This window comes from Cucurbita maxima, unplaced genomic scaffold (genome assembly GCF_002738345.1).
Source record: "Cucurbita maxima cultivar Rimu unplaced genomic scaffold, Cmax_1.0 Cma_Scf00007, whole genome shotgun sequence".
In the NCBI taxonomy this organism is placed as follows: domain Eukaryota; kingdom Viridiplantae; phylum Streptophyta; class Magnoliopsida; order Cucurbitales; family Cucurbitaceae; genus Cucurbita; species Cucurbita maxima.
In genome coordinates this window covers 2,629,223-2,656,253 of record NW_019272023.1, presented here as the reverse complement: position 1 = coordinate 2,656,253, position 27,031 = coordinate 2,629,223, and the positions used below count along the sequence as shown (strand labels likewise).

Here is a 27,031-nt window from a genome sequence, read left to right as displayed (position 1 = left end):
TGTTTTTAGTCGAGTCAACTTGACCAACCTAAAAAGAGCGTTAGTGATGCATTTTGACTTGTAAATAAATATAATTTTTTTAAAAATAATTTAATAATCTAACTCAAAATTAAGTTGATTTTAAATTAATAATTATTAATATATTAATAGTTTGATTAGACATAAAATCAACTGAATATTCGACCAAATGACAAGTTGGGTTTCAGTTGATGTAGATATTTTGGAGAGTGAGGCATCCAAAATGGAATTTAATGATATTATTATTATTTAAAAAAAAAAGATAAAATGATAAATTCTCAACCACAAGTTTTATATAATTACATATTTTCATTTAAAATAATAATAATTATTATAAATTCGGATAAAATACATATTCATCAACTAATATGTGGCCATTCAAATAATTAGAATTCTTTTACAAATTAGTTATCAAATGAACGTGTGGATATGAAATGATGCAATTTTAGGGTCACGTATTGTTTATTCTAACTGAGTTAGCTTCCAAAACGTCCAATTTTTATGTTGTTGATGGACGGCTATGGATTCATGGGTGGGTATAAATTGCAATCCATTGATTGAACGGTGTCGAAAACAAACCGTGTGGTGGGTGCGAAAGGCCAGCGTTTGGTTGGCGATGGTGGAGCCACCTACTAAAGATTGGATATTATTCCACGTTTCGTTGTTTTGGGGTTGACATATACATCATACAAATCATTCTCAACACTGTTTTTATAAATAAATCGATCATACGAGCATAATTGAATTGTATTCATCGTGTTTTATTTAATAGTTTTAGGCCCAATACAAGTGTGTTCAACAAGCCCACCGAGACCATATTGCACCTTAACTTAGATTAAACTCTACTTAGAAACCTTGAAGCATGGGTCATCAAATTTATTATGTTTTTTATTTTTTTTTTGGGAGATTGAAAATGAGTTTTGACTTGACTATCGAGGTCAGTTCTTCATTTTTCCTCTCGAGCGTTTTTTTTGTGCACGAGTGGATATAATTAGAAGCTTGTCTAAGCCACTCGTGATCGTGTTGAGTACACGTGCCTCCAATGTGACTAACCATAGACTAAAGAAAATTAAAAGAAAATAAAAGAACTAAATGATGAGGCCACGTGGCAGACGTAGAAGAGGGATGAAATTAGGAAATGGATAAGGTTACCATGATCACCACCATGGCATCGCCAGCAAGAACTCCAACTAAATCGGAAAAGCAGTAATGAGTTTCAGCGCCGTCGGAACATGTCTTCCCTGCCACTCCATCGCTTACCCACGTGGCAGCCTCGGATTCAAGCCTCCCCAAGCCTCCTCCTCCTCCCTTTCCCTTTCCCCTCCTGTACCCACCAAAACTGGAGTCATCGTCGTCGGAGCTGGCCTGGCAGGCCTGGCCGCCGCCACCCACCTCCGCTCCAAAAACATCCCATTCCTCCTCCTCGAAGCCTCCGACGGCGTTGGTGGCCGTGTCCGCACCGACCTCGTCGACGGCTTCCTCCTCGATCGCGGCTTCCAAATCTTCATCACCGCGTACCCTGAAGCTAAAGCCCTCCTCGACTACCAATCCCTCCGCCTCCAAAAATTCTACTCCGGCGCCCTCGTCTACTTCGACGGCCAATTCCACACCGTCGCCGACCCTTTGCGCCACTTCACCGACTCCCTCGCCTCCCTAACCAACCCAATTGGCTCGCTCATCGACAAATTGCTTATTGGGCTCACTAGAGCCAGAGTTCTAGGCAAGTCCGATCGGGAAATTTTCACCGCCGGAGAGGCTTCCACCATGGAATTATTAAAGGAAATTGGGTTTTCCGATTCCATAATCACCCGTTTTTTCCGGCCATTTTTTGGTGGGATTTTCTTCGATCCCGAATTGGAAACTTCCTCCCGATTATTTAATTTCATTTTCAAATGTCTCGCACTCGGCGAAAATACTCTTCCGGCCAACGGAATCAGCGCAATCCCTCAACAATTAGCAGCAAATCTCCCGCCGGAGACCATTTTGCTGAATTCCAGAGTCGTCTCCGTCGATTTCGAATCGAAATCGCCAATTGTGAAGTTACAGAGTGGGGAGATTATAGCGAGCGAAATGGGGGTGATCGTTGCGGTGGAGGAACCGGAGGCGGAGAGATTGCTAACCGGAAGACGAAAAATCGGCAGCCGGAAACCGCCTAGGAGTACGGTATGTTTGTATTTCGCGGCGGATCGGGACAGGATTCCGGTGAGGGAACCAGTGCTATTTCTGAATGGATCGGGGAAGGGAATTGTTAACAATATGTTTTTCGCGACAAACGTGGCGCCGTCGTATGGACCGGCGGAGAAGGTGCTGGTGTCGGTATCGTTGATCGGGAAATTTGAGGATGTTGGAGATGAGGATCTGACGGCTGAGGTTATTCGGGAGATGGCGGATTGGTTTGGGCAATCAACGATCGAGGGATGGAAGCATTTACGGACGTATAGGATTGGTTTTGCGCAGCCGAATCAATCTCCACCGTCGGATTTGATGAAAGATCCAACGGTGGAGAGTGGGCTGTACGTGTGTGGTGATTATTTGACTTCCGCCACGTTCGACGGCGCGTTGGTCTCCGGGAGGAAGGCCGTCGAAGCCTTAGTGAGGGAAAGGGCCGTCGCTTACGTCTGAGTTTTGAGTGAGAACTATAATTTTTATTTTTATTTTTGGTTTATTATTTTTTTTATATTTTATTTCCAACTCTAAATTGGGTATAATTTAAATTTTTTAACCATGAAAGTTTATGCTCAAAGTGAATGACAATATCATACTATTATAGAAGTTCATGGTTCATCACAAAAACTCGAAGATCTATTTTGTTCTTGCTAAATTTTTAAACAAGTTATTGTTATCTTAGTAATCCCGAACAATCAAAACCTTCAAAAGTTGTTTGTTTATTCCATTATGGACCCGTCACCAAAATATTTCAAAATCTTAGCCATTGTGATCTTAAAGTATCGTGTTTCCACACAAATGGATGAGAAGATAAGTTTAATTTAAAAGAAAAAGCGAATAAAAATGTGTTAAAAGGCACGGCTAAGTTTAGGGCATGACTCTAATAAAAATGTGTTAAAAGGCACGGCTAAGTTTAGGGCATGACTCTAATACCATGATAGACGAACACGACTCTCCACAATGGTATGATATTGTCCACTTTGAGCATAAGCTCTCATGGCTTTGCTTTGGGCTTCTCCAAAATGTCTCATACCAATGAAGAGTGTATTCTTAAATTATAAGATCATGACCATTTCCTAAATTAACCGATGTGGGACTTTCATCATCCAACAATTAAGATGTGTAAATGGGAAATCAAAGACGTCTCTTTTACAATGTCAAAGGAATAAGCTTCACTTTCATTTGTAAACTTTATTCTATCTTACCTAAATTTTATTCAAATCCTTTTAAATCTTAAAGTTGCATTTCACCTAACTTTATTTTATATATTATCATAACAATACTTTTAAAATTTTGAATTCTCGAGTTGTCTGACTTAGACACACAAAATATGACTCTGATACCAACCGTCATGATCGTACTTCTTCAACTGTACGTCATCGTGATCTTAACATACTCAAAGCAAGCTTTAAGGGAGACTCAAACCCCATTCACATTTTTCGCTCGACTTTGTGGTTTCATCAGACCATCGACGAAGTTTGTCTTCGCCAACTGAACACGATTTGTGTAGAATCCAAGGTTGTTTGGCCACACACGACGCTCGTGCATGCATGTTCAATCGTCTGTGACACAAGAACGTTATATCACATTGTCATCTTGATTCCTAACAATACAACCTATGTATCGTGATGTCATTCCATGTTTCAGGGCACATCGATGATCTTGGTTATATATATTAAAAAGTATTATCATTAACTATAGAAAAATGGTGACAAATATATATATATATATATATAAAAAGACAATAATGGAAATAGAATAATTAATTAAATGGATAAGTGTAATGGAATAAATAAATAAATAAGTAAAGAAAATGGCAATTTGTGGAAATATTATAATATTTGGGGGGAGAACAGCAAATAGTTTTTGGCATATAGTTTTGCCTTTATATAATTTCAAGGGGTCTTTTCGAAAGAGAAGAATTTATTGAGGACTATTTTATAAATTAATTTTCTTTAGGGGAAATTTGTGATTAAATTAAATTATGAGTTTAAAACACAAGTGGGATATATTTTAATATTTATGTAAACATATTATATAGCTCATTTATTTAACCCGCACGTGTGAAAGCTAAGATTGAAAGAGACACATGAAAAAATCAATACATATTAAGTCAACTTCTAGGGTTAGCCAGCTAAAACATTTCGTATTTATTTTAAATATTTAAATGAAAAATACACAAAAAAATCTTAATCTTATTTTTTTCTCTCTGCCTTCGTGTGTTTTCTCGTGTCACTCTCGGTTCATCATATTCAACCGCCCTCACTCTCAATCCCTTTCAGGGATCGAGGGCGTTCAACCAGTTGCGCAGTCGTCCTTCTCATATTCATCTCCCTTAGACTCTTTACTGTCAAGTGTCATCCCCACGTACGTAACTGATTGATCTGTCTCTAATGCATGTATTGCATTTTCTCGAGAATTTGTAAACACTATAACACTTACTTTAATTGATCTAAATTTAAAAAGTCGGGCCGTTACATCTCCACGAGCAATGGACACAAGACGTTGACTTTGGTAAAAGGCAATAAACCCTAATCTTATTTTTTTCTCTATGCTCTCGTGCATCTCCTCGTGTCACTCTCAGTTTATCATATTCAACCTCTCTCACTCTCAATCTCTCTCAAGGGTCGAGGCCGTCTAACCAATTGCACAGTCGTCCTCCTCATATTCATCTTCCTTACTCGACCATTTATCGTCGAGTGTTGTCTCCACATAAGTAATTGATTGAGATCTGTCTCCAACGTAATTACCTTTTTCCTTTTAATATTTTCATTAGAATTTCGAGCATTTTCTCGAGAATTTACAAACATTATAATACTTATTTTAATTGATCTAAATTTAAAAAGTCGGCCGTTACATCTCCACGAGCAGATACAAGACGTTGACTTTAGTAAAAAAGCAATAAACCAGAGTGGTTTTTTCTGACCTTTTTATTTGTTTTGTTTATATAAATGTTCTCCCACATCGGTTTTCTTGCCAAACTGCTACCTATCCATCCCTTTTTATACAGAGATCTATTCTGTTTGTTTCCCGAGAAAACATGGGTCAGAAAATTTCCCTCACCCTCCGGCGGCTGCTGCTTCTCTTTCTCGGCTTCTCCCTTCTCCTTTCCTCTGTTGCCGTTCCCACCACAAGTAAACAAACCCTTTCTCTCTCATAATTCACTTCAATTTTCATCTTTCTCTCTCCTTTTTTTTTTTTTTTAATGAATTTGTGATTTTTTTAGGGATTTTCAAATCGACTTTCGATCAGCCATCTGCTTTCGTTTTTCAGGTTTTTTTTTTTTTTTTTTTCTCGAGAAAGTGGTTTCTTTTTCTGGGAAATTTTCTCGGCAACCAAACAGGTATGATTGAGAAATTGAATTGTGTTTTGATCTATAATTTTTGTAGGATTTGAGAGATTTGGAGTTGAACGGTGGAGATTCATTTGGAAGATTGGTTTTGGAGAACAATGATTATCCCGGCACCGGAGCAAACAACCACCACGATCCAAATACTCCGGCGAAGCCATAACTTTATTATTAATTTTTTTTTTCTTAACCAAAATTTAGAAGTAAAAGGGTTAGTATTGGAAGAAATGCTCACTTTTTTTAATACATATAAACTTGGTTAAATTAAAAAAAAAAAGAAAAGAAAAGAAAAAAAGAAAGGGCAATTCTGTCTTTTCACTCCGTTGCTTGTAGTCTACTAATAATTTAGTATTTGTTTGGACTTTTTTCCTTTTGTAATATATTATAAGTTTATTGGTTTAATCATTTACTAATGTTATTATTATTATTATTAATTTACATTTTATGTCATTTTTTATAGCGAAAAAGAAATAAAAATTGGGAAAAGATAAATATAACAAAATTAATATATTGAAATACGAAAAAACATGAAAACGCATAGATGACCGAATTAAGAAGGGTAAAAGGGTCTAAAGGTTAAAATTATAATTTGTTAGAAAAATATAATTGGTCATTTATCATTAATAAAAATTATTTGGGTTATTTATCTTAATAAAGGAATAATTATGAGAATTCATACCCTAATTTTTCTTTAAAATAACACTGAGCCCAAGAATGGTGGGCTTCGGCCCTTAAGACAAAAAGCCCAAAAGTCCAAATCCAAATTACAAGAATGTGGCATGCAATTTACACAAATGCCCATATTAAAAAAATAAAAAATAATAAAATACAGCTTTATGAAATTACATATTTGCTTAAAAAAATATTTTTATTATTTAAAAGCGGCTCATTTTATGAACGTCCAAAATCCTAATAAAACAATTACAATTTCATAGCAGTAAGGGATAGATTTTTTTGAGTATTTAGTGAAGACGAATGAGTGGCTATATAGCATGTTTTAGAGGAGATTGTCTCTGAGAGTCGGTCCACCTATTACTCTTAATCTCAGTAAGTATTCTAGTCACTGTCTTGTCGCATTAGGTTATGGTGACGTGGATTTTTTGTCCTAAATTTTAAAGAATTTATTGGGTTTGATAAATTCTANATTTTTTAAAAAAAAAAAAAAAAAAAAAAAAAAAAGTAGCTTTGAAACTGAGGCAAAGGATAAAAGTTGAAAAGTTAAGTCGGAAAAATGGCTTTTTTTAGAAGCAAAAAGAACTTTATTTCACCTTTTTTTCCTCTCTTTTCCTTTTAACTTTAGATTAATACCAAAATATGTAATTATAAATATATATATTTCAAAAAAATAAACTTGAGTTATTTATTATAATTTAAGGAGTTTAAATTTAATTATACCATGATTAAATTTTTTAATATAAATTATAATATTATGATAAATTAAAGTTGACTAAATAATTTTGTTTGTTTCAGAGTAAAAAAAAAATAACTTTATTTCTTATTTATTTTGCTTTCTTTGTTTCTTGTTTTTGGGTTATAAAAGGAATGAATTTGGGAGTTGGAGGGTGGGATCCATCTCACAAAAGTAGACATCTAACCACTCACCCACTTTTGGGTATCTTTAAATCTTGGTTGTGGGCTCACACTTTTGGGTATCTTTAAATCTTGGTTGTGGGATGAGCCCTACGTTGCACTTCCATCTCGTTCAACCGATATGTTCCGAGAAACAAAATATAACAGCTCAAGCTTATCGCTAGTAGATATTGTTCTTTCTTTCTCAAGCTTTATCTCAAGATTTTTTACCACGAGTCTACTAAGAACAAGTTTTCATACCCTCCAACCGACGTTCGATCTCACAATCCACCCCTTTCGAATCCTAGCATTTTCGCTGCCACACCACCCGATGTCTGACTCTGATATCATTTGTAACAGCCCAAGCCTTCCGTTAGCAGATATTGTTCTTTTTGGTTTTTTACTTCAAATTTTTTTTAAACACGTCTGTTATGGAGAGATTTTCACATCCTTGTAAAGAATGTTTCGTTCCCATCTCAACTGACGTGGGATTTGACACGAAATTATATTAGATTGACATTTTTCGAGATGATATTCACCACAACGTCAATGACATACCTCTAATCGCTCAAACTTGATGGGGTTGGTCTTTCCACCCCAATGATAATGATATCAACCCTAATTCCGTGAACCAGCTAGTCTCATATCATTCTACAAACACGAAGAACATAAATACATAGCATAAGAAAATAACATTGGTCGAAAAAAATTAAAAATTATTAATAAGAAACATCTCATTATTAGGGTTAATAAAGCTTAATAATATGATTAGTGAGAAATAAATTAGGATTAATCATGTGACAAGGAAAGGATTTAATAAAGTTATATATAAATAAATAATAATAGAAAGAAAAAAAAAACAACAGAAAAGGCATTAAAGGCGGCGTAGAAAGCGATCCACGCAGAAATAGGCATCACTTTTCACTTTTTACACGTATGGACCCACACGCTTACCATCTTTTTTTTTATTATTATTATTCTTTTTCATTTTTCATATAAAAAAATTTCGTATTTAAATTATATTGAATCCAAATACAATTGAATTATTAAAACTTTATATATTTATTATAATTTTTTTTTTTTATGATTTATTTAAAAATAATAAAATAAAACTCTATTATCCTACAATTTATGATTGGACTCGAGCATCTGAGTCAAATTGGTAAAAGCGTATACGAGTTAAGTTGAATTAGGTTAAAGTAATCGAATAATGTTCACGACTCAACCCAACTCGTTACTTTCGAGTCAAGTTGGATTAGCTCATCAAATTATTAGACGTTGGATTTCATTTCTCTCATGTCGGTTCGTATTAAAATTTAAAAAATTAGATAAACTTTGAAGTAACTTAATAAAAATAATATAATAAATGGTAGAAGAAATTAAAAAAAGGAAGTGAAATTAGCAATTTCAACGTTGATTCCTCCATAATAATAGAACAAGCATCTTATTCTCATTATTCATTCCCATTTTATAATATTTAATTTATACTTTATATTTATTTTTTAAAAAAATATATTTACTACCAATTTATTTATTGCAACCCTCTTTTTTAAAAAAAAAATTAATTTTCTGAAAATATTAAAATTTGACTAAGATTATAATTTAAAAATAAAAAAATAAATAGTCTCAAAATACATGTTTAAATGATGAAAAATGGAAGCAAATAATAAAAAAAGTGTAAATAATGCTTTATTTAGTCAAAAGAAACCTTTATTTAAAAAGTAATTTGTAACAAATAAGCAACCCGGAAATGGAATATATTCATTTAATTTATATTAAAAAAATTATTATTTCATCAAAATTACACTAAATGTTTTTTTTTTTTTTTGGGTGTAAATTATTATATTAAATAATAAAAATTAATAAAAAAAAATGATTTATGAATTTAAAATAAATGAGAATTTAGTTGTTTGTTGGAGGAATTATTATTGGGTTACTTAATTAATAGACAAAAATGAAAAAGAAAAATTGTCCCATTAATAAATTTTGCATTTTTTTTTAATAAAAATTTAAAAAGGAAAAAGGAAAAAAGAAAAAGAAAAAGGAAAAAGAAAAAGAGAGACATTTTGAAAAGTGAAAAAGGGGAGAAATTTAGGAAAAAATGGGTACTTTGATGCCTCACGTTCTTTGTGCTTTGAAGCTTTTAGCTCAAACTTTTGAAGGGCTTTCTTTTTTTGTTCCCTTTTTTACCTTTCCAATTCCCTCCCTCTCCTCTCCTCTCTTCTCTCTCCTCTTTGATTTCAGAGAGAGAGAAGGAGAGAGAGAGGAAAAGCTTTCTGGTTCTTCTTCTTCTTCTTCTTCTTCTTCTTCTTCTTCTATATTTGAATGGATTTCACCTCCAAACCTTCCCATTCTCAAAACCCACCAAATTTTCCTTAAAAACGACATCAAAATGACGAGTTCTACCACTGATGATGTCGCCGCCGCCCCACATTTCAAGGATCTCGCCATTAAACTCTTCGGTCGGACCATCCCTTTGAAGGAATCCCAGATTTCCGCCGACCCCCGCCACAATCGGGTACCTATTTTGTTTCCCCTTCTTGGGTTCCCATTCAATTTTGATGGGTTTTTTTCTTTCTTTCTGGGTTTAATCTGATTATCTCGTATTGTGTTCTTGTGGGTCATGCGAGATTGTTGAAATGGGCGATTGATTGCACTGTCTTATTCGTATTGTTCTTCTTCCATTGTTAGCCCGACCGGAGCTGTCCCTGCCCCTGTCCCTTTCCCTGTCCCTGTCCCTTTTGTTGTCTCGTTTCAGCTGTTCTTTTCATTGTGATGGAGATGAATAACATGTTTTCTTGTTTAGGTTTATTCATGTAATGTTCTAGCGAACTTTGTTGACTTTTTCCCATTTGGGTTTGTTCTGTTTCAGCCATATTAGAATGTGGAATTCATTGAGGGTTAACTGAAGTTCTTTCTTGAACGTTTGGAGCTGCTGAAAAAGTTCAATAAAGATTGATTCCTTAATGAAAGAGTTCTGTTCATTTATTTGTTGATTACTTGAATGGATATAGTATTTCCTTATTTGGAAAGGGTTATGAACTAGGAATCTGAGGCATTTCTTGTCGATCGTGTTCTTCGCTATGTGTTTTCGACTGTTTCGAGTGTCAATTTTGTTCTATATCTTTTGCAGGATGCTTGCAACCATTGGAAACAAGCTGAGCAGTCTGTCCCGGGTGCAGAGGACTCGTGTCGGTCCGAGAGGTCATCGGTATTGGTAGGGGATAACGAAGAACACCGAGCTTTGAAAGAGGAACAGATGGATGGTAATGGCACAGATCAAGAACGAGCTTTTAAGAAACCAGACAAGATCATTCCTTGTCCTAGGTGTAATAGTTTGGAAACTAAGTTTTGTTACTTCAACAATTACAATGTCAATCAACCTAGGCATTTCTGTAAGAACTGTCAAAGATATTGGACTGCCGGTGGGACGATGAGAAACGTTCCTATCGGTGCAGGACGACGAAGAAACAAGCAGTTGGCGTCTCAATACCGACAGATCATAGTGTCGTCTGAGGGAGTTGCGGCGACAACCCGGTTGGAAACGTCGGGCGTTGACTCTACTGGTAATGGTACTGTCCTAAAGTTTGGATCTGAAGCAGCACCACTTTGTGAATCAATGGAGACAGTGCTCAGTCTTGGAGATCAAAAGAGATCCATTGAGATTGGCTGTGGAGACAGTCCTGAAGAACCGTCCTCGTGTGGTTCTTCCATGACAACGACTAGTATTCGTCGAAACGAATTGCCTAATTCTAGTACCGAGGTCGCTGGATCGAATACGGTTCATTGTTACCCCGTACCACAATTGGTTTTTCCATTGAATCAGGGCAGGAATGGCGTAATTCCATCAGCAATGACACAGAGTTCAGATACTACCAGCAGTCACCCCAATCCAGTTCAATGGCTCCCTGCAACAATGCTGGCAGTTCCAGGCTTTTGCGGTCCGAGCCTTCCGTTACAATTCGTGCCAGCTTCATATTGGGGTTGTACGCCCGTATGGACTACCGGTTCATCCGATGTCTGTGCATCTCAAACATCTCCAGCCACCATTGGTAGGTGCCCGACAACCTCGTCGCCTACTCTCGGAAAGCATTCGAGAGATGCAGATAGCTTAACTGAGGAAGAGAAGCCAGAGAAATGTGTCGTGATTCCTAAGACATTACGCGTCGATAATCCGAGCGAGGCTTCGAGGAGTCCCATGTGGACGACATTGGAAGCTCCTCATATCTTGGAAGCAAAAAATGGAAGCTTTTACTCGCTTTTATAGAGTTTTTTTGTTGTTGTTGTTGTTGTTCTTTGTTTGACTGACTGTGTTAAAAGCTGTTCATAAATGTCTGAAAGCTTTGCAGAAATTTGGTACATAGTTTAGTATCTATTTGTTTATGAAATTTTGTAAAATATTTATATTTGATCCCTCAACTTTCATGAATTTATTGTTTAGCCCCTATGACATTAAATATCTTGAAGAACACAGTTAATTTTTACAAGAGTTGCCAACCAAGCAACAGATTGGAAGATCTCATCACTCATTTAATTTTAAGAAAAGGGTGTTGGGAAGGTTGCACAAGAATCGAGGCATTCCCGTTTACGAAACTTCATAACAAGTCTTAGTCGTTGTCTGTAACGATAGCAATGAAGCTGACCTACCGACCTACTTCGTCATAGACATAACATCGGTGAGATTTTCATCTTTTCGGATTAGAAGACGAATGATATCTAGACAACAAATAGATTTGATGAATTCCGACGTAGTTGACCCTGAACCCGTCCTCGGTTCATCGTCTATTAAGTGATGAAGCTAACCTAAAGATCCCCTTTATGACATACTCGAGTAGACAATCAAATTCTATGAATTTCGATATAAACTCGACCTTAATGATTCTCATTTCGAGCAATAGTACCTTGATGAAAGCTTGGTTCTTTTCCCAAAATAGCCCTGACGGGAATACTAGCTTTTGATGAGAAGTGACTCAAATCTCCTCAATACTAGTGGGCATAAAAGTAATTTAGAAAAAGTTGACCAAAAAAAGGAGGTCAAAAGTTTTGCCTTTTTTTCCCCTTTAGTTTTGCTTTGTAAAATTGAGATAAAGGGGTCTTAATTTACTAGAAGAGATGTCAAAAAGGATTTAAAAGCAAGCACGTTCAAATGACCCGATGTCGGAAATTCAAAAAGCCCATTGTCACCGACACATTTTTAGTCCGATTATAAACCGAGTCCCTCTCGAGTCAATAAAATAGAAGTGTCTCATCATTCAAATTTCAAAATCAGCACTTTAAAGGAGCTATGATCGTTCTAGTCTTGTGATATTATATCATTGACTCTCTATTCGGTCAACATTTTCAAAATATTAAATTTATTGGATTGACGATAAAATTTAACCGTCACTTACACAATTTTTTAGTTCATTCACGATTACGATGATGTCCCATATTTATTATTGAAACATATATCTTTTCAATAGTCTCGTTTGTAAACCGAGGATAAACCATTTAGAGTTTATTTTTATTACATTGCTGGTCGTATCAATTATGTTATAAGATTATAAAAAATAATATAATACTTTAAAATAATGAATATTATAAGTTAATTTTCTTTTAGCATAAAGTACTCTCATAAACTTAAGCTAGTTGAAGTGTGAGAAACCCAAGTGGCAGATTTTAGCTACACGACAAAATAACGAAGGTTCACGACACGTGGATTCTTATATTATTGACACGTGGCATTTATTTGCCGACCATCTTCAAATGTCGGCAATTGCGGGGATCTGTACTAAAAAACAATCAAGTAATGTCGGCAACGGATCTTATCCGACGTGGCAAGATATGAGTGGGTGAAATATAAATACGTGGAAACAACTTTTTTTTTTCTCTGTTTATTTATTTATTTATATTTATTGTTGTTGTGTAATTATTTATTTAAAAAATCTGGTGGACGAGAAATCAATACGGAGGGTAGGATTACAACTTTCACACGACTGATTCATTCACTAGATTAGAACAAGCATCGCACAATTACTATCCACTACTACAAAAATGCAATTGTGACCTGTCTCACGTGATGTAGGGCTGACCCACGTACACATACATGATTACGTGGACATGACCGAACTCAGTCTTCTATTACGTACACAATTATCAGATTTAAACAACAATCCTAAATTTATCAATGGTTTGGGTTTCCACACAAAATTATTTTGGTTATAAATAGTGTTTGAGTATCTATAAATTGGGTTCCTTCCTTACCCAATTCTCAAACGGATCCAAGATGTCGGGATTCATCGAGAAAATCGGAGAGAAGCTCCACATCGGCGAGCATCATCACGAGGCGCACAAAGGCGAGCATCATCATAAAGACGCGCACAAAGGCGAGCATCACCAACACGCGCACAAAGGCGAGCACAAGGTAGGCCTGGTCCACAAGATCAAGGACAAGATCCATGGAGATCATCATCACCACGACAAAGGCGACAAGAAGAAGAAGAAAGACAAGAAAAAGAAGGACCACGACCACCACCATGACGGTGGCCATAGTAGCAGCGACAGCGACTGATCCGCCACCGTCATTTCTTCTCATTTCTTTTATTTTACAAAATTACTTTAAAAAAACACAAAAATAGTATTAATGATATGTAATACTAAATTATAGTTTACATCTAAATATTTATTAACACTTAAATAAAGTGATTTTAGCGATTTTAGCGAATATTCTCAAATTGATATTTTCACTTCCAACAATGGAGGACCGTTGCCGCTGCTGCAGCTAATCGCTTCCGCTGCCACTGTCGGAGTCGCTGTCGCTGCTGTGGCCGCCGCCATCTTCTTCTTCTTTAGATTTTTCCTCCTTTTTCTTCTTCTCCTTCTTCTCCTTCTTCTGCTTCTTCTTCTCTTGCTTCTTCTCCTTGTAGCCATGGATCTTCTCCTTCATCCTCTCCACAATCCCGCCGCCGTCTTTCTCCTCTCCGTCGTGCGGCTGCTTCTGACGGCGGTGCAGCGTTTCTTGGATCTTGTTCATCATCCCTGACATTGTTGTTGATTCAAGCTGCAAGCTTTTAGCCTATGAAGGGTATCATATTTATGGACTACACATTTATCTTGTTTGACTAATCATTTTCTAAGTCAACCATACCCACCAATACCATTATTGTTCTTTTTTATTATTATTTATCAACCTATTTCTTTAATATTACAATTTGCAATCTAATTTTAAAATTAAATTAAATTCAAGTTGACATTTGGAAAACAAACCTATCACATGGTTCCCGTTGACTTTTCTACCCATTTCTTTGTTTTCAAGGTTACTATGATTTTAAAATACTACTTTTATTTATCTAATTATCCGTGAGAATACATATGAAAATATTATTAATACAAATTTTAAGAATGAAAAATAAAATTGAGATGGAAAGTTAAATTTTTATTGATATTCCTAACCTTTAAATAGGATACTAAATAAAATATAAATTAATTAAATCTTGAAAATAAAATAAAATATATTATTATTTAAATTTAATTAAAATATATTATCTAATTAAAATATTCTTTTAATATCATATATTCTATTACTAATTCAAACTATAAATGAGTTGCACGACATAAATTTTTTAAAATGAAATAATAAACTTTTTATTAGGTATAAAATTTATGTCGAATTTTGTAAATAAAGACGAAAATGGTGAATTTTCTAAAATATAAGACCAAATTTAAAGTACATGACTAAATTGAATAATAGTTGAAAATAATAATAATAAAAAAAACAATATTAAAAAATATAATATATATATATATTTTTTGTCTTAGAAAATCTTACCATTAAAATAAATGTCTATTTTTATTTTATTTTATTTAATAGACATCTAATTTATTAGCTCTATTTTATTTTATTTTTTAATTTCAATTTAGCTTAAATTTATATTTATATAATATTAAGAACTACAATTAATACAAATCGGTGACCTAAGTATCGATACAAATGCGTGACACAGACATGACACGCTATATATACATCAACACGTCAATTTTTAAAAAAGTAAGACAGACATATTGGAGATACATGTTTTTTAATTTAATATATATATATATATATATATATTTACGGATAATTATTAATACTTCTTTACAGATTAATCAGTTCTATTTATTGTAATTTTAGAAAAATATAAATAATAATAATAATAAAAAAAAAAAAAAAATATATATATATATATTGAAGGAGTTTTCATATCGGAGCAGCTTTAATAAACTGAAGGCGGCCCCTCGTTTCCCATTTTTTCGTCATTTTTTTATATATTATATTATATATTTATCCAGCTAACGACGTGGTCAAACTTGACATTTTTTTTATTATAATAAATTATTAATCAAACAAAAGCCTAATAAAATCAACAGATTTGTTTCAATTAAATAAGAAAAAAACAATTAATATTATTAGTGCTTCCTAATAATAATTCCAGACTTCAATTATATAAGTTTAGTCCCTTTTTTATTTTATTTTATTTGTGTTGAATTATAACATTTAAAAATTTCTAATTAATCTTTAATTTTTTAATTTTATCAATTAACATGTTGTCTTCATGACATGCACGGGTCAATATGCTACCATCTGGAGTTCAAGCTGTCGTGTGTGTTGGATGATGAAAGTCCCACATCGGCTAATTTAGGGAATGATCATGGGTTTATAAGTGAGGAATACTAATTCCATTGGTGTGAGGCCTTTTGGGAAGCCCAAAGCAAAGCCATGAGAGCTTATGCTCAAAGTGGACAATATCATACCATTGTGGAGAGTCGTGTTCGTCTAACATGGTATCAGAGCCATGCCCTAAACTTAGCCGTGCCAATAGATTGGCAAATCCTTAAATGTCGAACAAAGGACTCCAAAAGGAGTCAAGCCTCCTCGAAGGTACGAAGGCAGTCAAAAATGACTAAGACTCCAAAGGAGTCGAGCCTCGATTAAGGGGAGGCGTGCTTTGTTCGAGGGGAGGTGTTGGATGATGAAAGTCCCACATCGGTTAATTTAGGGAATGGTCATGGGTTTATAATCTAAGAATACACTCTCCATTGGTATGAGGCCTTTTGGGAAGCCCAAAGCAAAGCCATGAGAGCTTATGCTCAAAGTGGACAATATCATACCATTGTGGAGAGTCGTGTTCGTCTAACATGGTATCAGAGCCATGCCCTAAACTTAGCCGTGCCAATAGATTGGCAAATCCTTAAATGTCGAACAAAGGAGTCGTGTTCGTCTAACATGGTATCAGAGTCATGCCCTAAACTTAGCCGTGCCAATAGATTGGCAAATCCTTAAATGTCGAACAAAGGACTCCAAAAGGAGTCAAGCCTCCTCGAAGGGTTCGAGGGGAGGTGTTGGATGATGAAAGTCCCACATCGGCTAATTTAGGGAATGATCATGGGTTTATAAGTGAGGAATACTAACTCCATTGGTGTGAGGCCAAGTTCGAGGGGAGGTGTTGGATGATGAAAGTCCCACATCGGCTAATTTAGGGAATGATCATGGGTTTATAAGTGAGGAATACTAACTCCATTGGTGTGAGGCCTTTTGGGAAGCCAAAACAAAGCCATGAGAGCTTATGCTCAAAGTGGACAATATCATACCATTGTGGAGAGTCGTGTTCGTCTAACAGTGTGCATAGATCACTTTAAAATTTTGTTTAATAAATTATTAAAAAAATAAAAAAAAAATTATAAATTATATTGGATTAAGAGTGAGAAATAGAAATAAAATTGGAATCGAAAATATGTATTATAATATTCTATAAATATAAAAATAAATAATGGAATATTTTGTCGAAGAGTAGGTGAAACGACGTCGTAAGTAAAGCAGGCAAAAAGGGAAAAAACCGACAAATTATTTATTTTAAAGAAAAAAAAATACTGGCGGAGAAAACTAAACAGCGGGAGCCGGGACGCGGCCATTAATTATAATATTAAATCCATTGAAATAAAAACAAAAAACAAAGGATGAAAATCGGTGGGCGCCAAAATGGCATCCACCCGTTCCATTTTCCTTTATAAATCTCCCAACCGTTTCGTCCCCTTCATTTAATCCCAACCAGTTTCCTCCCTCCTTCAGATCTCCAAATCTCCCTTCCAATGGCGTCTCTCGTTCTTCTCCTCTCCGAACTCGTCCGTCACCACAACACCAATCCCGATTACTGGCTCACTCTTCCTCTTCCCTCTCCGCCGCCGCCGCTGTCGTCTGATTCTGCTGTCGCGAAGTCTCTGTCCAGTAAGTGCCAGAACAATATGAGTCGGATCTGCGTCGATGAAACGGTAATGGATGAGTTTCTCAAGGAATCTAGGGTTTGTGTTGATTTAGTTTGGCCCTAATTTCACTTACACTGCTCGATTTTGCTTCCTTATGTCGATGCTCTGTAATTAAATTGTAATGAAGTTAATATTCGTTGATTCCTTTCTTCTTCTTGATTCCTGAATTCCTCGATCATTCCGTCTCTGTTATGACAATGAGGAAAGTGAGTTCTATTTGCTGAAAAACAGAGTGCGATTATCTCAATCCAAAAATGTACGAATTGTTAATTATAATTTTTCTTCTTAATATCTAATTAAAGTATTAAATAAGCAAAACCAATTTTATTTAATTGTTACATTTATGTCCCCAATTCTTTATTATCAGTATTTCATAACATGTTACTCGACTCTCACAATAGATAATATTATCACTTTGAGCAGAAAAAATTTAAGAAATTATTTTTTAAAAGGCTTTATTTATATATATATATTCAAGTGAATGACGGAACAATGTAGGCAATGAAATTCGGTAAAATAGAAAAGAATTTTCTGTTAGGGCTGGGCACTGGGTCTAAGTCCTAAACCCGTTAGCTGTCTGTTGGTGCTGGCAGACTGTTGCTCCCACGGTGAGAATGGGTCGCTGCGTGTCGGTCTAGAGAGATTTGGAACGACTCTTTTGGGGCCTTCAACAGGTGTTCTGATGTATATTTCAAATAAATTTGTCTATTTATTTAATGTTATGTCTAAAAATTCTAAAAATTTGAAAAATGAAAATGTTTAATAGGTGGTAAATAACCTATTTAAAAATTTAAATTAAAAACATAATCCTTGAATTAGTTACAAATTTCCAATTATGATAGATATTTGAAAACAAATAAAAGATAAGCGATGGAAAATACGCATGCCGTACATGCATGCATCCATCCATCCATACATACATATATACACATACAACACTATATATATGTTCTCACACTACCGACAACGCCACCGACTTATCAAACTCCGTACTCCGCACACTCCTTATTCTCCCTCTGCTCTTACTCTGCTTCTTCTTTGTCAGTCCCCACGACGGCGTTTGCGACGGCGACGCCTCCTTGTCTCTGCAGGCGCCGCCCTGCATCAAAATCCTCATAATCCTTGGGTACTGCAGTGACTCAGCAATCTGCATTGAACTCATCCCTTTATTAGTCTGCGCCTCCACGTCAGCGCCTCTCTCGACGAGGAGCTGAACGGCGTCGGCTTGGGCAGCCTCCACGGCGCAGTGGAGGGCGGTGTAGCCTTCGTCGTCCTTGGCTTCGATTTCAATGCCGATGTCGATTAGGGCTCTGGCGGCGTCGGTCTGGCCCTTGAAGGCCGCCCTGTGGAGCGCTGTCCAGCCGTTTTGGTCGCGGCCGTTGAGAGCGGCACCGCTATCGAGGAGGAGTTGAATTGACCGGACGTCGCCCTTGCGTGCGGCGGTGGCGAGCTTGTCGGCGAGGCGGAGGACGTCGAAGAGGCGAGTGTGGGAGTGGTCGAATGCGACGTCGTATGGCCTCTTCCCGGCCCAATTTCGGATGTCTTTGTTGGCTCCCTTCTGAATTAAAAGCTTCACGATTTGCTCGTCGCCGATTCTCGCCGCCATGTGCAGCGCCGTATCTCCTGTTGTAAACAAAACAACGAACATTCCGTTTTCAAATTACAATTTTACCCTTCGTTTATAATTTATTTTTTGTGAGAAAGTCCACCTTGTTCAGCACTACGAACATCAGGCTTGGCTCCATTAGCGAGAAGCAGTCGAGCACAGTCACGGCGGCGCTCCTGAACAGTGAGATGCAGCGCCGTATCGCCGTCCTTAGACAAAGCATCGACAAAAGCCCCTTTCACCAAAAGCAGCCTCAACACTTCCACATGCCCTCCCGCCGCCGCCAAATGCACCGCCCCAAACACAGACCCCTCCCCCCGCTCCGTACTCGCCCTCCTCGCCAACAACAACTCCACAATCAACGCCTGCCCTGCCCCCGCCGCCGCCTCCAACGCCGTCATCCCACACCGCCCCACTGCCCCCAAATCCGGATTAAACTCCAACAACAATTGCACCAAATCCGCCCTCCCCTGCTCCACCGCCAAGTGAAGCAGAGTCCTCCCCTGTTCATCCACCGCGTCCACCGCCCTCCAGCTAGGATCGCTCCGCTCCAGCACATCTCTAATCTGATCCATAACCCCATCTGCCACCAGCCTCGTCACCACAGCCGACCCCACAAACATGACTTTAATCCCACTGTCAATGAAGACCTGCTTCTTTCTGGTAGTGAACCAGTCGGACGGAACAGAGTCAAAGCTGATAACAGCACCGGGGACGACGACGCTGTGGAGGAGGAAGGAGTCGTCGGAGTAAGGAAAGGAATCGGGGAGATCAGAGTCTGGGGGGAGATGGTAAAGAATCTCAACCGTTAATGTAGCGAGTGGTGGGATGATGCCAGATTGAGGCTTGAAAGTGTAGCGGGATTTGATCAGAGGCTGCAGCCGGAAGGCGACGGGCATGGTGTACATGACGTTGCGGAGGGTGAGCTCGGCGGAGCATTTCCGAGAGGGTTCGATCGGAATTGGGATCAAGGTGGAGGGCTCGACGGCGATGAGGCGGTCCATTTTTGGGGCGTGAAAGGGAGAAGACAGGGGAGGTCTTAAAAACAGAGGAAGGCCGGCGGTGGATGACAAGGAATCGCCAAATGTGGATGTGAAAAACAATGGGAGACTTGTTCTATTAGGCATCAATTTTTTTTGTCATTTTTTGTATTTATTTATTTTAATAAGATACGGATTACATACAAGGCAAGGCTCTTGTGGGATTTTCTTTTTTAATTTAATGTTTCTATTTCAAATAACAAATTTAAAAATATTAAATTATCTTTATTATCATACAATTTAATAATTAAAAAAAGTCCAATATATATATATATATTGAAAAAAGAGGATATTAAAAAGTCAAAGTTTGGTTTTTGTGTGTTTTTGGAAAGATAAATTTGATATTTTTATAATATAATCGTTTAATTAAATATTTTCTATAATTTAAAAAAGAGTAGGTGGAAGCTCGAAAATGAAATTATTAATAGAATAATTCAAATAAGATAATACATTTGACCTTCGTAAATTTATGGGTTTAAAAACGTAAATGATAATACAAAAATTTAAAAAGAAAAATATACGAGACTCTAGAAAACAACTTTATTTATTTATTTATTTATTTAATTTAAGAAGAAAAGCTAAAAAAAAAATTATAAAATGGTAAAGTATTTAAATTTAAAGTGCCTTATTTTATTTTAATTATATTAATTTATTAACCATGGATGGAATGTATTTTGAAATGATTAACCTAAATAAAAGCATAGAATAAATAATATTAATTAAACTAAAAGATAAAATATTAACTTATAATTGTATTAATATTTTATTTCATTATCATTTTTCTTGGTAAGGTTTGGTATACTTTGGTTGGAATAACAAACCAGATTTATTTATTTATTTATTTTTTGTCTCTTATAATTAAGAATTAATTTATATTATTTAAAATATATTGTAATTCCTAAATATTTGGTTATTCATGTACACTATAATTAATTTAATAAAAAAAAAATACATAAAAATTATATTTATGTAGATTAAAAATTTAAAAATTATTTAATATGTTAGAACTAAATTTGTAAGGAAATTAAAAAAAAAAGAAATAAATCTCCAACTAAATGGGGGAAAATAGGTTGGTTTGGGTCACATCCACCACCAATCCCTCAAATCAATTTCAACCACCAAACTCCTTTGCTTCATTTGTTTGTTTGTTTATTTTTCTATTAATTTTTGCAAAAAAAAAGTCTTCCGAAAATTATGATTATTTTTTATACATGGCACATGCGCTGGCAATTTTCTGATCTTTTCCACGCGTTTTACGAGCGCGTGCATTTCACTCGCATCTCCACCGTCAGCACTGTCATTTTCCTATATATTTATTTTTCTAAAAAAAATAAAATTTACCCTGTACAGTTTCTGCAATTATTTTAAATAAATAGTTAGTTTATTTTTATTGAGTCAAATTATTAAAATAAATTTAATCAGTTAAATTTTAATAAAAAAGTCATAGTTTAATAATACAAGTTTAAAATATCTGAAATTAAAAACACAGAAAAAAAAGCTTTAATTAATATTTTTTTTGTTTACAAAAGATTAATTAAAAGTTTAAATAAATAATTTATTAGACTAACGTACAGAGTATAAATGATTTAAATAAATAATAATAATTGATTTAAAATTTATGTATAATTGAAAAAATGAGGGTTAATAATAACTAAAATTACCGTGAAATGCCACGTCAGGTCAAAGTGTCCAGACCAATCACCGCAATTCGATCCGACACACAAACAAAAGCCAAATCGTCGTGGCCACGTACTCCTCACTTCCACGTTACGCCTTTTCCCTTAAATTCTTTCACATCACCAACCCCCAATCCCACGCGCGCGCGCGTGCGAGCTTCTCGCCTTTCCAATCTTCCACATTTTTGATTATTTAATTTACAAAATATCTATTAAATCTTTAAATTTAAAAAATTGTATTAATAAAATATATAATTTTATTTTTTTTAAATAAAAAAAATTCTTACACAAAAAATATATATATTTTTAATTTTAAATATTTAATAATGAAAATTTATAAATAAGTGTAAATTAATAGTATAGCTTAGGCTATGAGATTTTATCGCTCAACCACTAAAAGAAATAAAAATAATATTGTAAAAAAAGTAAATAAGTAAATAAATAAATAAATAAATAAATAAATGAAATACACATTGGCTGTCTGTCAGTCACTGGCTACCGTCCGTCTCTATAAATAAGCTTGATTCTCGTTGCTTCCAACTCGCGCCTTCTCTCTTTGTGGCTCCTCCATTATCGTCTCTTTATCTCTTTACCTCTCGCATTCCTTTCTGTTTCTTTCTCCGAGGGGAGCCTCTGTCGGTGTTCCACATCCTCAAGGTTCGCTCCATTTCCCCCTAATTTCTGCTTTTCTGTGAATTTTCACTACTTGATGTATGGCGGCATTGCTGCAATTTGGATTCAGATCCAGTGTTTCAAGAACTTGTGTTGCTAGTTAGGCCTGAACGAATTATGATTTCGTGTTCCAATGCGTTGGGAGTTTACTTTCTGTCTATTAAAGATCCAATTCAATCCAATCCAATGAGTTTAGTTCACACAAGCTAACAATTCAGACACACATAGATCTAATGCTTGAAATAGCGAATATCCATTAAATTATGTCAGATCTACGAACGTACGCCTTCAAGAAAACAAAAATTTCACCAGATCTATACTTCGAACACTATCGTATATTTGTTGCTTCCTTGTCCTGTAAATTTAGCGATTGATTAATTCCGACTTTCTACTTAGCATGCTGTATCAGTTTCCGTTGCTTATTGATTATTGGATTTGGCCTTTGAGATTGAAATGTTGTTGATTTACGATCTCTTGAGCAGAACAATGGCATCTCACATCGTTGGATATCCTCGTATGGGCCCCAAGAGGGAGCTCAAGTTTGCTCTTGAATCATTTTGGGATGGGAAGAGCTCCGCGGAGGATTTGAAGAAGGTGGCTGCAGATCTGAGGTCGTCTATCTGGAAACAGATGTCTGGTGCAGGGATCAAATACATTCCCAGCAACACTTTTTCATACTATGATCAGGTGTTGGATACCACTGCATTGCTTGGGGCCGTTCCTCCTAGATACGGTTGGGCTGGTGGTGAGATTGGTTTCGATACCTACTTCTCCATGGCCAGAGGAAATGCATCTGTACCAGCTATGGAAATGACCAAATGGTTTGACACAAACTAGTAAGTAACCCACCGGACCTTTTACTTTCGGAAAGAAGATCCATTGTTAGTATGCAATGACAAGGTTATGATATTGGTATAATTAATCCTGCCAATGCAATGATGCAGCCACTTCATTGTCCCTGAGTTAGGACCAGAGGTGAAATTCTCTTATGCTTCCCATAAGGCAGTGGATGAGTACAAAGAAGCCAAGGCTGTAAGTTGCTGTTCTAAATATTTGCTTTGATTGTGCTTAAAGTTCATAAAATAAGCTCAAGATTTGATTGAGAATAGAGAATTTAAATGATTAAAGTAATTGGAAATAGGCATTGAATTCCTTTCACGTGGAGTGGATTTTTCGTATACCTTTTTCCGAAAAAGATAATAGTGGATTGTGAATGTATCTGATTTAGGCATGTAGATACCTAATAATTGAGATAAAAAAAATGTTTTGCTTATGCAGCTTGGAGTAGACACTGTTCCAGTTCTTGTTGGTCCCGTGTCATACTTGTTGCTCTCTAAGCCTGCAAAGGGTGTTGACAAGACCTTCTCCCTTCTCTCCCTTCTTGACAAGATCCTTCCCATCTACAAGTAAAGAATCGTCACTCTATCAAGATATACTAGAATGTTCCCACAATGACTCTCTTGTCACATACTAATGTTGGATAACTTTTCAGGGAGGTTATTTCCGATCTTAAAGCGGCTGGCGCTTCTTGGATTCAGTTTGATGAGCCTACACTGGTGTTGGATCTTGATTCTCAGAAATTGAAAGCCTTCTCTGATGCGTATGCTGGACTTGAGTCAGCTCTCTCTGGCTTGAATGTTCTCGTGGAGACATATTTTGCTGATGTCCCTGCTGAGGCATACAAGACCCTTTCTTCTTTGAAGGGTGTCACTGCCTATGGATTTGATTTGGTTCGTGGAACTAAGACACTTGATTTGATCAAGGGTGATTTCCCCAAGGGAAAATACCTTTTTGCTGGACTCGTTGATGGAAGGAACATTTGGGCCAATGATCTTGCTGCTTCAGTTAGCACATTGGAGGAACTGGCTGCCGTTGTGGGAAAAGGTGATATTCTTTTGCTTACATTTGTATTACTATGTTGGTTCCTGGTGCTTGATTTGATTATTATTATTTGAGAGGCTTTTTTACTGATTCCTTCTCCCTCTGAAAAAATTGTGCAGATAAACTTGTTGTCTCCACCTCCTGCTCACTACTTCACACCGCTGTTGACCTCGTCAACGAAACTAAGTTGGACAATGAAATCAAATCATGGCTAGCTTTTGCTGCTCAAAAGATTGTTGAAGTTAATGCATTGGCAAAGGCCTTGGCTGGTGAAAAGGATGAGGTATGTTCTTGATTCCGATGAAATCCATCTATGGAAGGTGCAAGCTATGTTTCTAAGGCCCTGATATCTAACCCTTTTGTGTTGGGGTCTGTCAATTATAATTAGCCGATTAGCAGTATTTCTTGGTTTGATGTGCAAAATTACAAGCTTATGATTTCTTTTTCAGGCATTCTTTGCCGCTAACGCTGGAGCTCATGCTTCAAGGAAATCGTCCCCAAGGGTGACCAATGAGGCTGTTCAGAAAGCGGTATGAACAACCATTTCTTATCTATAAGGTGTTTTAACTGTCTGTTTGCAGGAATTGTATTAACTAATGAGTTTCTTTTTTATTGTGCAGGCTGCTGCTTTGAAGGGCTCTGATCACCGCCGTGCTACAAATGTTAGTGCAAGACTTGATGCTCAACAGAAGAAGCTTAATCTTCCAATCCTTCCAACCACCACCATTGGTTCCTTCCCTCAAACTGTCGAACTCAGGAGGGTTCGACGTGAATACAAAGCTAACAAGTGAGTTAATATCAGCTCACCTTGAAGTTCAAAATATTTTAACTCTATTTCTAATGTTTGCATCTTTTTGGCCATTCTTTAGGATCTCCGAGGAGGAATATGTGAAGGCTATTAAGGAGGAAATTAGCAAGGTTGTCAAGCTCCAAGAAGAGCTCGACATTGATGTCCTTGTTCATGGAGAGCCTGAGGTGAGTTATTTGGAGCCGGAGTTCGTAGTACCCTTTTCTCTTTGTGCCCCCTTCTAACGAGAATTTCATCCTCACTGCAGAGAAACGATATGGTTGAATACTTTGGGGAGCAGCTGTCAGGTTTTGCATTCACCGTCAATGGTTGGGTGCAATCATATGGATCTCGTTGCGTGAAGCCTCCAATCATCTACGGTGACGTGAGCCGCCCAAAAGCCATGACTGTCTTCTGGTCTACCGCAGCTCAGAGCATGACAGCCCGCCCAATGAAGGGAATGCTCACCGGCCCTGTCACCATTCTCAACTGGTCCTTTGTTAGAGTTGACCAGCCAAGGTAATAGAAGTTAATGCTTCCACACCCTAAAGCTGAAAGAAGCTACTGTTGCCTAATGCTTCTTGTGTATATTATTGTCTTCTAGGTTCGAAACATGCTATCAGATTGCCTTGGCCATCAAGGACGAGGTCGAGGATCTCGAGAAGGCTGGCATTAATGTCATCCAAATCGATGAAGCTGCTTTAAGAGAAGGATTGCCTCTTAGGAAGTCTGAGCATGCTTTCTATTTGGATTGGTCTGTTCACTCTTTCCGTATCACAAACTGTGGTGTCCAAGACACGACTCAGGTTACTGCACTAACCACTGATATAGATTTGCATTATCCTTAACAGCGTATTGTATGGTTCAATTCGCCTAATATTCCATTATGTGACAGATTCACACGCACATGTGCTACTCCAACTTCAACGACATCATCCAATCCATCATCGATATGGATGCCGATGTGATCACAATTGAGAACTCTCGCTCTGATGAGAAGCTCTTGTCAGTTTTCCGTGAGGGAGTGAAGTACGGTGCTGGAATTGGCCCTGGTGTGTACGACATTCACTCTCCCAGGATTCCATCAACCGAAGAGATTGCAGACCGGATCAACAAGATGCTTGCAGTGCTCGAGACCAACATCTTATGGGTCAATCCCGACTGCGGTCTCAAAACTCGCAAGTACGCCGAGGTGAATCCTGCTCTTAAGAACATGGTAGCTGCCGCCAAGCTCCTCCGTACTCAGCTTGCCAGCACCAAATGAATTGGCTGAGTTTTTATGAAGATTGAAGCACCTTTTATCTTTCCCTTATTTCCAGATATCCAGAAAGAAATATATGAATGTTTGTTCTCCAATAACCGAGTCCCCGACATATTTTAGCAGCTGTAGTCCACTTTTGAGCATTTTTTTTTTCACAAAAATTTCCTTTTCAGTATTGGTTTTGATTTGAAGGTGTAGCTTTGTTCGTTCTTTTTCAAAAGGCACCAATCTGCAATTTTTATCGAAGTGAAATGAAAAAGAAGACAGCATTGCCAGTTTGTGCAATTGTTTATGGATTTCCCCCCTTCCCTAAAATCTGATGCAGAATGCTCACTTGAAGGAAACGCCATGCTGATATTTATGAAGCATATACAAACCTCAGCAGTATCCATAAGGCATAGAAAAATGTCATCCACATCATGCAGGAAGTGTCCTCCATTATAATAATATTTTGAGGCAGAGTTGCTCAGCTGACTTTTATCTTTTTATTTCTAGATTTTGTCTCGTTCATCACAAGGTGCAAGAAGATTGAAAATCTAATCTGAAATAAAAATTTCCAAATTAAATCAATATAGAATATGATCCAACTACCATTGAGTGCAACCAAAATATTGTGCCCTTTTTGCTTGAGGAGTTAATGGAGTTAATGGAAAATACAAGCAATACAATCTTGAGTTACGAGAATAGATAGAAATACATGAATAGTGGGTACTTGTAAACACCAAATA

The 27,031-nt window shown here is 36.5% G+C and overlaps 5 protein-coding genes across 5 annotated transcripts; 4 read left to right on the top strand and 1 right to left on the bottom strand.

Annotated features, from left to right (window-relative positions):
* The first annotated feature begins 1,086 nt into the window (after positions 1-1,086).
* Positions 1,087-2,701, top strand: LOC111482288 (phytoene dehydrogenase, chloroplastic/chromoplastic). The gene has a single exon (XM_023127997.1). The coding sequence runs from the start codon at positions 1,228-1,230 to the stop codon at positions 2,638-2,640; it is 1,413 nt and encodes a 470-aa protein (XP_022983765.1). The 5' UTR covers positions 1,087-1,227; the 3' UTR covers positions 2,641-2,701.
* Positions 2,702-9,326: 6,625 nt separating this feature from the next.
* On the top strand, positions 9,327-11,546 carry LOC111482278 (cyclic dof factor 3-like). Its single transcript, XM_023127987.1, has 2 exons — positions 9,327-9,620; positions 10,236-11,546. Exons 1-2 carry the CDS (start codon positions 9,495-9,497, stop codon positions 11,367-11,369), a joined length of 1,260 nt encoding a protein of 419 aa, XP_022983755.1. The 5' UTR covers positions 9,327-9,494; the 3' UTR covers positions 11,370-11,546.
* Positions 11,547-13,042: 1,496 nt separating this feature from the next.
* On the top strand, positions 13,043-13,710 carry LOC111482367 (protein SRC1-like). The gene has a single exon (XM_023128118.1). It carries the CDS (start codon positions 13,368-13,370, stop codon positions 13,650-13,652), a length of 285 nt encoding a protein of 94 aa, XP_022983886.1. The 5' UTR covers positions 13,043-13,367; the 3' UTR covers positions 13,653-13,710.
* Positions 13,711-18,192: 4,482 nt separating this feature from the next.
* Positions 18,193-20,157, bottom strand: LOC111482267 (ankyrin-3-like). Its single transcript, XM_023127971.1, has 2 exons — positions 19,090-20,157; positions 18,193-19,003 (listed from the first exon to the last, which is right to left on the bottom strand). Exons 1-2 carry the CDS (start codon positions 20,111-20,113, stop codon positions 18,333-18,335), a joined length of 1,695 nt encoding a protein of 564 aa, XP_022983739.1. The 5' UTR covers positions 20,114-20,157; the 3' UTR covers positions 18,193-18,332.
* A 2,056-nt stretch (positions 20,158-22,213) lies between these two features.
* LOC111482249 (5-methyltetrahydropteroyltriglutamate--homocysteine methyltransferase) lies at positions 22,214-26,588 on the top strand. Its single transcript, XM_023127952.1, has 12 exons — positions 22,214-22,359; positions 22,857-23,210; positions 23,319-23,406; positions 23,653-23,780; positions 23,867-24,258; positions 24,375-24,538; positions 24,705-24,785; positions 24,876-25,042; positions 25,125-25,230; positions 25,311-25,561; positions 25,647-25,848; positions 25,938-26,588. Exons 2-12 carry the CDS (start codon positions 22,861-22,863, stop codon positions 26,304-26,306), a joined length of 2,298 nt encoding a protein of 765 aa, XP_022983720.1. The 5' UTR covers positions 22,214-22,359; positions 22,857-22,860; the 3' UTR covers positions 26,307-26,588.
* The last annotated feature ends 443 nt before the right edge of the window (positions 26,589-27,031 follow it).

Excerpts from the sequence above, each read along its gene's own strand:
- LOC111482267 (XM_023127971.1), bottom strand. The coding sequence starts at position 20,113 with ATGCCTAATAGAACAAGTCTCCCATTGTTTTTCACATCCACATTTGGC. Across the intron at positions 19,004-19,089 it reads TGTTCGTAGTGCTGAACAAG|GAGATACGGCGCTGCACATG; the intron begins GTGGACTTTCTC and ends TGTTTACAACAG.
- LOC111482249 (XM_023127952.1), top strand. The coding sequence starts at position 22,861 with ATGGCATCTCACATCGTTGGATATCCTCGTATGGGCCCCAAGAGGGAG. Across the intron at positions 23,211-23,318 it reads AAATGGTTTGACACAAACTA|CCACTTCATTGTCCCTGAGT; the intron begins GTAAGTAACCCA and ends GCAATGATGCAG. Across the intron at positions 25,043-25,124 it reads CGTGAATACAAAGCTAACAA|GATCTCCGAGGAGGAATATG; the intron begins GTGAGTTAATAT and ends GCCATTCTTTAG.
- LOC111482288 (XM_023127997.1), top strand. The coding sequence starts at position 1,228 with ATGAGTTTCAGCGCCGTCGGAACATGTCTTCCCTGCCACTCCATCGCT.
- LOC111482278 (XM_023127987.1), top strand. The coding sequence starts at position 9,495 with ATGACGAGTTCTACCACTGATGATGTCGCCGCCGCCCCACATTTCAAG. Across the intron at positions 9,621-10,235 it reads CCGACCCCCGCCACAATCGG|GATGCTTGCAACCATTGGAA; the intron begins GTACCTATTTTG and ends TATCTTTTGCAG.
- LOC111482367 (XM_023128118.1), top strand. The coding sequence starts at position 13,368 with ATGTCGGGATTCATCGAGAAAATCGGAGAGAAGCTCCACATCGGCGAG.